General features: G+C 32.8%; 1 protein-coding gene across 4 annotated transcripts in view; it reads left to right on the top strand.

The window, feature by feature from the left end:
- Positions 1-12,702, top strand: part of LOC127729435 (discoidin domain-containing receptor 2-like) — a 150,372-nt gene that overhangs the window by 125,456 nt on the left and 12,214 nt on the right. For all 4 annotated transcript variants that reach the window (XM_052237265.1, XM_052237263.1, XM_052237262.1 and 1 more), the window contains one exon: positions 4,549-4,654. In XM_052237265.1, coding sequence (XP_052093225.1) covers positions 4,549-4,654 — 106 coding nt within the window. The remainder of the gene's footprint in view (positions 1-4,548; positions 4,655-12,702) is intronic.

Genomic DNA, 12,702 nt, shown 5'->3' with positions numbered 1-12,702 from the left:
GATGCAATCTGTCCAACCTTTTGGCAAAACTCATTGGTCATAAACCAGACTGCTCCAAGAAATAATTAGTTGTCAAATTTGTTTTGTATCAGTATTTTTTATTCTGTTGATGTGTTGGATTTTTAATATTTCATTGTTTCATTGTGCTTTTTTTAAAGGATTTTTTTAGCTCATTTCAAGACCTTAAAAATGTGTGTCTGCAAAATTGTGGTTTATATTGAATAGGGGGAGTTAGAATAACAAAAATAATAATGACAGAAAATGAAAAAAGAATAAAAAAATTTTGTTGTTTTCAGTCGAAAAAAGTAAGGTTTCAAATAGATGATATTTTCATTTACGCTTTTAACTTGGATTATATATATATATATATATATATTTATGCATAATTTAAAAATGTAAATTGAAGAATGGCTGCATAGTTTTAACACATTAAATATTGTCTATTGTTAGCTAAGAAGAAATTAATATTTAATGTGTTATATTTATGCAGCCATATATATCACTGAAATAAAGGAATATTAAAATTTCAACAAAAATTTCTGATTTTTTACATTAAATACTGCTAATAGTAAATTCTTTCACAAGTGATTTATTAAGATGACTTGGGCAAGAAGAAAAAATACCTGATTATATGTCAAAATTGGATCGTCTTTAATTTAAATACCTCAACAAAGTTTAAATTTTGTGAAAATAAATGGCTGCAAAATCACTGAGTGAGCTAGAAATGGCTAAATGCTATAAAAGGAAACCATGAAAAATATGTTTGTTAACACTCAATATATAATCCTTTTACATATTACTGATAGAACCAGCTGTGTTACTGTGACATATATGTACAAGTAGTTCTAGGTCAATACTCGATCTATCATGGTAAAACTGTCCAGTGGTCAAGATGACCAGTCTAAATGTGATGTATTGGTTATTGGTCATCATTGACCACACCTGATATAACACATGTAAGTGTGGACAGTGACCTAACATTATATAATGACCAGTGTAATGGTATCACCCTTTAATCACTGGACATTTGTATTTTTAACACAGACATGTTTTTTGTAAACCCTAAAGGTGGTAAATATCCTGAGGGTCCTGATGAGCTATAATGATATAATGTTGTCTAGTGTATTAGGTTAGGTGTGATACCATTAGGTTTAAATGTCTAATGTGATCAAAGTTCCTCCATAACATCTGTTCTTATTGGAACCAATATTTCAAAGCATAGCTTGAAATTGAAAAGATCGGTATTCCTCTAAATAGAATAGATAAATATTTGTTAAGGAAGAAAAAAAAATCATAATTTTATAATGTTTACTAAGGTTAAATAACAAATAAACATTCACAATGGAACCAATGGTGAATTATATTGCAACACATTTTAAGGAATACTTGGTTTGAAAAAACTACACATAGTATTTCCTGAAAAATACTAGTACCATTCTTAACTAGAAAACAGAACATGCATTCTTAGCTTTAAAGCACTACATGCTTTTATTGCTTCTTATTGCACCTGACACATGCATATGTCATGTGTGGTGAATACACATGGTTACCTATAAGTTTTATTATGTTGAAAAAAAATCGGAAGAGCAAATGTAAATTTTGGTTGATAAAATTTTTAGATATATGAACTATGTTAGTGACCATATTTATTGTCAAAACAATCTGACCGTTGAATTGTAAGCAGTAAATATACACCTCAGCTTTGTGTATTGGCTATAGCAATTACAGAATACACAATCAATATATCACTATTTAAGTGCTAAGCTCTGACCATCTGCTAAGCTCCCATGGTGAAAATGTCATTAGAAGCATGACCAGTGGTCAGTTAATAATCAGGTGATTAACAACCTGGGATAAGTTATCAATAATTTACAATCTATTATAGACCTGTACAGGATATGACACAGCGTTTGATTTATGATTTGTATACAGAGGCCAAGGGAGATCACTCCAGTGGTTCTATGGTCAAAACAAATTGCTTATCTGGAATGTTAATGGTTTTTGTCCATGTTTTTGAGCTAAAATGTTAAAGGAAATGGATTTGGTCTGGTCTCTGGTGGATAGTTGTCTTATTGGCAATGATACCACATATTTATATTTTGTATTGGGATCTGTAAGATCTCAATGTCTCCACTTGATATTTAGGAATTTTACATTCTTTCAGTAAACCAATAGCTATGTTCTTATCCAATGTTGCTTTAACTCAGTCAGCAAAGCATGGTCATGCTGGCCGCTTCGAGTCATTAGATTAAGGACAGAATTGACTGAGCCAATTGTTGTTACTCAGTCAGCATTATAGTCAAACTCTTGTCTCCCCTTCCAGTCATTAGGTGGTGGAACAGAATTGGCAGAGTTAAAATGTGACCAGAAGTTGTTACTGTGAAAAGTGTAAACTCTACATTCTGTTTCATTCCTTGCCATTATTCCTTGCCATTATGAATGAAAGTGGCAAAGGATACTGAATTCATCAGACTGGTGATTTTCTGATTTCTGATGAATGTAAAAGCCATACAGAAGACATGAGGTTATGACTTGTTCTGCCACCATCTACAATTACAAACAGCTGTTGTATATTATTGTCCAAATTATAACAGGAAACACAAAGACTAGCTGTTCCATGTTATAGAGATACGATTTGGCAGTTTGACCTCCATTTCTGAAACAAATGGCATTTTTTGTTGATTCTTCTTACAATAAAACAATGAAACAATGATGGTTTGTTATAATTAGTGGTTGTTTACTGAGACAATCTGACTAGATGTGTAATAAACTTCACATATTACACAGATAGCTCTTCTCTGTTATCTTACTTCATCATGAAAGACATTACAAAGAGCTGAATAAGGGACAGATAATCCAGTTTTTGCATTGAAAGACAAGATGATATGATAATTTTCAACAACAAAAAATTGGAAGAAAAATTTCTTTCTCTTTGAGTCATAATGCTTTTAAATATGTATACATGTTTAGATGATGCTAATATAAAAAGGGTTAATTGATGCTTAAAATTAAAAGGTATCATTATAAGTCGAATCAAGTATGCTTAGTGCAAAGATGGAAGAAATGGAGGTGGAAGGGCTATATAAATTAGTTTGGAAGAAGACTGTCTTAGTTATCTATAAGAAAAGAGCCCAATGTGACCAATGGGACACAAAGATCATTCAAGTATAAATCTTCTACTAGTTTCGTGTTTTATTCATAAAACCATTGATGTTTTATATATTAAAATGTTTTTACAAATCTTAACTGCATTCAAATATTTCAAATTCTTCCAAGTGGATAAAACTGACAACCTCATTCCATTGACTGTAAATTATAAATACCAGAAAGATGTTCTAATAAAAAAAAATGAAATGAAAACAAAATTGTTCGGTTGAATGCATAAAAAGCAGTGTAAGCTTACAAAAGGGAAGCTGTGAAAATTCTGTTTACTGTGCAGACTGCCAGGTTTTTTTTGTATTCGCTAACTGTTTTATAGCCTTGCGAGGCTATTAGGCGCCATAAGAGGTTTAATAATCACTCATCAATGTAGATATATAAGGATGAATGTACATTATTTTGATAAATGTACTTTAAATATTTTTATATTTAATTGAATATATTAAACAAATCCCTTTAAAAATCAACAGAAATATAATTGTATAAAACATATCAGGGACCATGTTTTTCAAATGTTTATTTATTCATAAATCTAAAGATTAGTGACTACTTAAGATGTTATCATCCTTTTAATTGGCTAATCAGTAGTGGCATCTGTATGGTCACAGGTGATTGGTCACTTTGAAAGGTATTTGAGCATTTTGAGCTGTCAATGTATATGATTGGGTGGTCAAAGTTGTGACAAGGTATTTGTGAGCCAAGGGGCAAAATATAAATGGTGACATTATCAACAGATAATGTAGCTTATTAATTATTGACTTCTTCAGAAGTGTGCCAGAAATGGCCATTTAGTGAGAGAACACACAATTTGTGAAGACAGGCTTTCCATCACTATGATGAAAGATTTTCATCACTCAGCTAGGCATGCTATTTGTTATAACATAAAATTGCTTGAAAAACTCCACTAGTTTTATACATAATTCCATAGACTGGTTGATAAATGTCCACTTGTTTATTTTGTACAAGTATATTTATTATACAGACATTTTGCTTGTCTCCTATTCTATTTTGGTAGCCTTAAAAATCCTTGTTTAAAAGTTTAACACACAAAGACATTCATTTTGTTTGATAGTTATGTAATAACATCAAGAAAAAAACATTTTGGTTAAACATCAATTATACAGTAACTCAACAATACATAAAGACAATAGTAGTATGATTATCTTATGTCAATGCCATTAAAATCATATAGAAAAATTAGATGGACCAGAACCAAATTGATATAATATTCCTCTGCTCTTGCTCCTCACTAATAATGTTTCACTCACTTTTTCAGACCAGTATGAATTCACAGGATGAAGAACATTGTCTTTTGTATATGAACCCTAAAACTAAATATGATTTTATTCTATATGGCTTGTTTAATGATTTATATTTCCTTTATTTCAGCTTTATGTGAAAAATCCCTGGGTATGGAGAATTTCAAGCTACCAGATTCTGCCATAACGGCCAGTTCTTCCTATGAAGATCAGTCAGTTGGTCCAAAAAGTGCTAGGTAAGTCAATTATAAATCATTAATAAAAAGTCAGACTGTTCAAGAGAAGACACCGGCCACCAACACTGGTCTTCTCTGAAGTAGCCTATCTTGATGTGTTTGTTTTTTAACCAGTTTAATATGTGCACAAACCCCATGCTTTACCTATCTAGACATGTATGTGGGTCTATAAAAACAAACAGATAAAAAAGCTCGAAAAGAATATTAGAACAATTAAAAATTGAGCTCCATTATTTTGGTGGTGTTAAGTGTTGCTCAATATTTTAATTAATGTGTGATGTTTTGTGGACTTTATTGACACGTTGTGTAATGTATTGTGGACTTAATTGACAGTTGTGTGATGTTTTGTGGACTTTATTGAAAGTTGTGTAATGTTTTGTGGACTTTATTGACAGTTGTGTGATGTGTTGTGGATTTATTGACAGTTGTGTGATGTTTTGTGTACTTTATTGACAGTTGTGTAATGTTTTGTGGACTTTATTGACAGCTGTGTGATGTTTTGTGGACTTTATTGACAGTTGTGTAATGTTTTGTGGACTTTATTGACAGGTGTGTGATGTTTTGTGGACTTTATTGACAGTTGTGTGATGTTTTGTGGACTTTATTGACAGCTGTGTGATGTTTTGTGGACTTTATTGACAGTTGTGTAATGTTTTATGGATTTCATGGACTATTGTGTAAGTTTTGTGGACTCATGTGTAATGTTTTGTGGACTCATGTGTAATGTGTTGTTGACTTTCAGTGGGCTCATGTTTAATGTTTTGTGATGAAGGTGATGATGGATGGCTGCTTAACATCCAGCTCCAATTTAATATACATATTCAGGTTGAGAACATGTTAATGTAATATGAATATTAACCCTGCTTTGTACTAGACCGACATGCTGAGCCTGATTTTATCAAGCTAGTTCACAAGGTAACAGTCGGCAGGAAAACGTATCACCTTACCCGGACACATTATCCTGACTCCCGAGTTGACCAGTCTTTGCTCTTACTACTTAATGCCACGTACTTAGCGATGAAGTAGCAAATACCAATTTTAAAGTCTTTGGTTTGACCAGACTGGGGTTCGCGACCTCCCACACTTGTTTGTCCTTTTCTTTTAACATGGTTTCCGCTGTCTTACTTTGAATGATCATTTTTTTATTGAGACATTTTTTACTTTTTACAAATATAAATTTTCTCCAGATTAGCTCAACTTGTAATGCACTTGAAATTATTCATTTTTGATAAAAACAAAAAAAAGCACGACTTGTCAGTTTCCTAACTTCCCTTAAGCAAAGTGTCTATCCATGATATATCAAGATGCTTTTTTCAGGAGATGATTTTTTTCAAAATCCATTACTTTATTATCTTTTGTCAGTTTCTAGTAAATCATTAGAAATTTTTTAAGATGAAAAATGATTTATTTTCTTTGTGGGAATAAGATCAGTAATTTATACAGTTTAGTTATGTAATTATTCTGTATGTTTTTAAATATAACATAGAGAACTTTTGGGAAATGACTAGCTTTGATGTTTCTGTTTTAGAGGTAATAGCTATTAGTAAAAAGAGTTTTATGTCTGCACGTATGAATAGTATTACAAGTTTGAGCTGTTTTTGTAAGAGGGGTACTTAGTTTATACAGTGTTATGGCTATTTTAGTGTAAAGATACTTGTTTTATGCATTAGTTTGGCCATTCTAATGCAACATTGTATCAAAATATACTTGTCTTGGGAGGAGGCACAATAAAAACCAATATATAATAGCCCCTGAACTTTCAAAAATAGAATATTTCTTCAGTCCTTTCTTAAAATCATTTTTTTTTTTAACAAATAATGATAAGAATGATATAACCTTTGCACTGAAGAACAGAAATTTTAGTTGTGATGTCACTGTGACATCATAAACATGCTAAAATATTAGTATAAGCCAAAGCCTTGCAAAAACGATATCATACCCACATTACACATTTTCTTCAATATATATTTATCTATAGTTCATATCTAAATATTGAGGACTTGGCCAAGAAAATAAGGCTTTTTTGGCAGTTTTACATAAAAGCAAAAAGTTTGAAGCCCCAATATGCTGAAATGTAGAAAAAAAATTTGATAAAATATAAATACAACTCACTATTCAAGTGGACATTATTTTGATTGATTATACATGTATTATACATTTGATTTCAGAATTTAACTAGACAAAAAGTTGCCTTATACATGTACCTACTCCATTCATGCAAACTCGTATGAATTTGTTCCTTGGAAATTCCAAGACGTCAAGTTTCTCTCGTACTCAAAGTACATTTATTTGTACATCTTATCACTTATTTTTAAGGGAATTCTTGTTTATTATAAAAATACTGAAAAATTATATTAGGGAGAAAATTTGTTTAGGCCTCTAAATATAAATGGTCAAACTTTATACATAAAAAAATTTAAAAAATCTTTCAATCTTTTTTTTTTTGTAACAAAGTGTATTAATTGATTTTAATTTGATAGTAAATCAATTCTAATTCTATTCCATACTTGTCTGTGTTAGAGAATTATCATCGATTTTCAGCACTGTTTCCTCACTTGGAATCGGTTAATATTGAAAATCATGTGACATTCGATTGGAGATCTAAGAGATGTACCTGATAAAATTCTATGGCTAAACAAAAATTTGTCATCAATTAATTGATATACAAGTCATCACAATAAATACAAGTTCCTAGGAAATGTCAAGGGGCAGCGAACTCTGTATTGACTTTCTGACTTCTGACATAGGATCATATGACATACCAACTAGTGAGGGATTAATAGTCTTGTATTATAACTCCTGAACCATTACATAAAGTTATTCATTTATACTGCACACCAATTGGCCATTCGCAGAGTCTAATGCATTCTGGGTAATATTTGGTGCCACAGATTAAAACCTTAAAATTTCAGTGAGGGAATTAAAGGGCAACAAGTGCTTGTGTGTAGATAAATATTGTAATCTCTATTAGAAATGTTGACATTTAGACATTATCATCTTGCAGAGAATTTTCCAAGTAATTTCCATAATGTACTTTAAATTCACTCAGAACAGTTCCTGGTTTTCAGAGTTTAATTACTGAAAACTGCATCTGAAGCTCCAGGTTGGAGATAAAATTGCGGATATAGAATTATATTTTATTCCCTGAGAGTAAAAGTGTTAATACCAATGCAAGAATGATTGCAGTAAATTGCATTTTAATCTTTGGGTTGGGGTTTGAGAAGTAGATTATATTCTAAGAGTTAGTACATTGTTTTTTTGAGGCAACGAATAAATTTGTATAGGAAATGTGGGATGATGTATTCCTGGAGTCAGTATATTGTTGTCTTGAGGCAAGACTTAACGTTTTACACAAAATATGGGACGAAAATGAAAATGGCTGCTTGTTTATTCATATGTATTACTTAATCATTATTATGCCTACTGTCTAGGAAACATTCCAAGATAGAAGTGGTTATGAGATAAAAACAACTCATTCAGGAAATCGTTTCTATGGCAAACATAAACAATAATATCAAAGTTTGAATTCCATTACTTAACTATAGAATGGTGTTTATAAAGGCAGTACAAAATATAAAATTTATCATTTCAAGAATAACATTAAAAAGAAGGAAAATATACAGAAAAGTAAGAAAGCCATTTGTTTGATCGATAAATTGATTATTGTTTACTGTTCAGTGGCAAATATGTCATGCAGATTCAAGACTTTAAAACAAATAAATGAAATAAGAAAGTTCTTCAAAATCTGACAATCTTATAATGATGGAGGATGGGTTTGTTTTCTATCAGAATATAATAACATGTGAGCCCCGATTTATGAAATATGAATGAATGAATCAAGTGTTCTGTATTTCTATACATATGTTCAGCTATAGAAAGAAAAAAAACAACCAGGAAATCTGTTCCATGATAATTTATTTACCACCTGCTCAATATTCGAATGTAAACTATAGCAAGACTCCATTACTGCACGGTTCTATTAACAACTACATTGTCCCATATAAAAAATCAAAAACTTGATCAGTGAATAAAAAACTGGAAAGATTTATACTACACATGTTGATGCCATGATTACACCACATGTAACACATGGCTCTGTTTTGATTGTCAAATGATGGAGGTAATTGTCCAATTTAATAGCTGTTTACTATTTTATTAGGCTATATAGAACATAATGTCATATATACTGTATCTATCCTATTGGAGTTTGTTTAATTCTCAACAAAATAAAATTAGTTTTGATCATGGGTAACTTAGAATGAACACTTTACAGTCAGTAAAAATGTGTTTTGTTTCATTTTCATAGAAACCTTCTAAGTTCAACACACAGCATCGATGAAAAAGTTACAAAGAAAATATACACCCATGATTTTAGAAGAAAAACATGATCGAAAGAAAAACATCTCAGCCAAAGTTAACTTCTCGTTTGTTTAGGGAACTGTCATTGAGTTCTTAGATACTGAACGATTGCAACACCAAAAAACAAGATTTTTTGCAATTCTCTGCACATCTTTTACCAGAATACTTAACAGACAAAAACTTTAGCAAGATAAAGTAATTAGGTTCTGACAATTTGTATCAAGAAAGCCATAATTCTAAAAATAAACTTCAGGAAATAGCTGTTTGTCAGTATAATGCTATGTTCTGGTACCTTAAAAAAAGGTGAAGTTGAATGTTTTATGTGGAATGTTTGTAAAACTGATGTTTTAACAAGAAAACAGATTTTTCTTTGTAGGAAAGTTGAATAGTTGAATTTGTTTTATTCAAACTCTTGAAGTTTGCAGTAAAAATAGTGCAGAGTTTTAAAGTAAATTAAAAAGATGAAGACATAAAAAGTGGGCTAAGCTTCTAATCTATGAAACAAGAACAGTAGTCATTATTCAGACGATATCTTAATTTGTATTTTTATTTGATAATTAAGTCTCCCAAACGAAGTTTGGGAAGACTTATTGTTTTTGCTCAGTTCTTATTATTATTATTATTCTTCTTCTTCTTCTTCTTCTTCTTCTTCTTCTTCTTCTTCCGCCGCTTTTAAATTTGAACTTGTCCGCACCCGTTCTCCAAAACCGCTTGTCGGATTAACTTAGGGTTTCACAATATGTTAGACTAACATGTCTAGTGGTGCAATCAGGGTTTTGTTTTTGCAATGGGGTTTATAAAGGGGTACTTTGAGGGGCAAAAAGAAAAGAGGGTTTTACTATAGAACCCTATGGGATTTTATTTTTTAAAATTTTCAAATGATTATAAATTGAAAACCGTTCGTGATAGACACAAACTTTTTAATTGAAAATGTTCTAAATGATAAAGCCCATTAAATGAAATACAGGGTTAGTCCCCAGGGGTCACCCCCACCCCTGCCATTTAAGAAAGTTCTAATACCTTGTAAGTGGTCAAGATCCCCACCCCTAAACCATATATATTCTGGTTTGTCATGCTAAGATGGTTTGAATGATATACAGGGTTAGTCCCCAGGGGTCATCCCCACCCCCTGTCATTTGAGAAAGTTCTAATATCTTGTAAATGGTCGAGATCCCCACCCCTAAACCATATATATTCTGGTTTGTCATGATAAAGCACATCAAATGTTATACAGGGTTAGTCCCCAGGGGTCACCCCACCCCCTGCCATTTAAGAAAGTTCTAATATCTTCTAAGTTGTCAAGATCCCCACCCCTAAACCATATATATTCTGGTTTGTCATGCTAAGATGGTTTGAATGATATACAGGGTTAGTCCCCAGGGGTCATCCCGACCCCCTGCCATTTTAGAAAGTTCTAATATCTTGTAAATGGTCGAGATCCCCACCCCTAAACCATATATATTCTGGTTTGTCATGATAAAGCACATCAAATGTTATACAGGGTTAGTCCCCAGGGGTCACCCCCACCCCCTGCCATTTAAGAAAGTTCTAATATCTTCTAAGTTGTCAAGATCCCCACCCCTAAACCATATATATTCTGGTTTGTCATGCTAAGATGGTTTGAATGATATACAGGGTTAGTCCCCAGGGGTCATCCCGACCCCCTGCCATTTTAGAAAGTTCTAATATCTTGTAAATGGTCGAGATCCCCACCCCTAAACCATATATATTCTGGTTTGTCATGATAAAGCACATCAAATGTTATACAGGGTTAGTCCCCAGCGGTCACCCCCACCCCTTGCCATTTGAGAAAGTTCTAATATCTTGTAAATGGTCGAGATCCCCACCCCTAAACCATATATATTCTGGTTTGTCATGATAAAGCATATCAAATGAAATACAGGGGTAGTCCCCAGGGGTCACCCCCACCCCTTGCCATTTAAGAAAGTTCTAATATCTTCTAAGTGGTCAAGATCCCCACCCCTAAACCATATATATTCTGGTTTGTCATGCTGAGATGGTTTGAATGATATACAGGGTAAGTCCCCAGGGGTCATCCCGACCCCCTGCCATTTGAGAAAGTTCTAATATCTTGTAAAAGGTCGAGATCCCCACCCCTAAACCATATATATTCTGGTTTGTCATGATAAAGCACATCAAATGTTATACAGGGTTAGTCCCCAGCGGTCACCCCCACCCCTTACCATTTGAGAAAGTTCTAATATCTTGTAAATGGTCGAGATCCCCACCCCTAAACCATATATATTCTGGTTTGTCATGATAAAGCACATCAAATGAAATACAGGGGTAGTCCCCAGGGGTCACCCCCACCCCTTGCCATTTAAGAAAGTTCTAATATCTTCTAAGTGGTCAAGATCCCCACCCCTAAACCATATATATTCTGGTTTGTCATGCTGAGATGGTTTGAATGATATACAGGGTAAGTCCCCAGGGGTCATCCCGACCCCCTGCCATTTGAGAAAGTTCTAATATCTTGTAAATGGTCGAGATCCCCACCCCTAAACCATATATATTCTGGTTTGTCATGATAAAGCACATCAAATGAAATACAGGGTTAGTCTCCAGGGGTCACCCCACCCCCTGCCATTTAAGAAAGTTCTAATATCTTCTAAGTGGTCAAGATCCCCACCCCTAAACCATATATATTCTGGTTTGTCATGCGAAGATGGTTTGAATGATAGACAGGGTTAGTCCCCAGGGGTCATCCCGACCCCCTGTCATTTGAGAAAGTTCTAATATCTTGTAAATGAACATTTGAATGACGTATAGGGCCAGTCCCCAGGGGTTCCTCCCCACCCCCAATATTCTAGTATCTTGTAAATGGTCGAGATCCCCACCCCTAAACCATATATATTCTGGTTTGTCATGCCAAGATGATTTGAATGATATACAAGGTTAGTCCCCAGGCATCACTAATGCATATAACTTTACTGGACCAAACCAATTTTCAATGGATGTTGCCCAATGTCAGGCGACCCTGGGAATTACGAATTATGGGAGCTTCGTTTGGGAGACTTCGTAACAGCATCCTGTTACATTCATTTCTTGTTTTTCAATAAATTAAATTTTTTACGTACATCAAATCCATTTGAATTTGATATTTGGTTTATTACCACATGGAAAATTTGTTTTATTTTGTTGGATTAAATTTAGACATTCACAAGTAAAATATAATAGTGTTTTGTATTCAATGGCATCAATATTTAAGCAATGTTTTAAATAATTTCTTAAACGCTTATGTAAAAAAAACCAACAACAAAAAAAGACACCATGAAGAAAGCAACATGTAAAATAGTTAAGATTCTTGTTTTCCTCTTTATGCTAAATTAATGAAATAATCCAAGAATAACAACCCATCTACAGTATTAAAAAAATAGAATTTCCTGATAAAAAAATACATGCTCTACATGACATGGGCCATAATGGTTTGTAGTCTTTATGACTAGACAGAACACATTGTAATTACTACATGTTGTCTATAGATATGGGAACCAGAATCTGATACCAGACTATTATGGTTCTGGTTGGATTTATTTTAAATCAGTGTAACTATTTCTACTACATTTAACTATGATGCAAAGAATTCATTAACACGATTTTTCAACATAAATTTCGATTCCATGGTCAAAGAATTTGTATACCACTTCCATCCTCAAAGTCAACCCATC

The sequence above is a fragment of the Mytilus californianus genome, unplaced genomic scaffold (genome assembly GCF_021869535.1).
Source record: "Mytilus californianus isolate M0D057914Y unplaced genomic scaffold, xbMytCali1.0.p SCAF_2, whole genome shotgun sequence".
Classification (NCBI taxonomy): domain Eukaryota; kingdom Metazoa; phylum Mollusca; class Bivalvia; order Mytilida; family Mytilidae; genus Mytilus; species Mytilus californianus.
The sequence above is the reverse complement of the archived record's forward strand: the minus strand, read 5'-3'. Positions and strand labels throughout refer to the sequence as shown.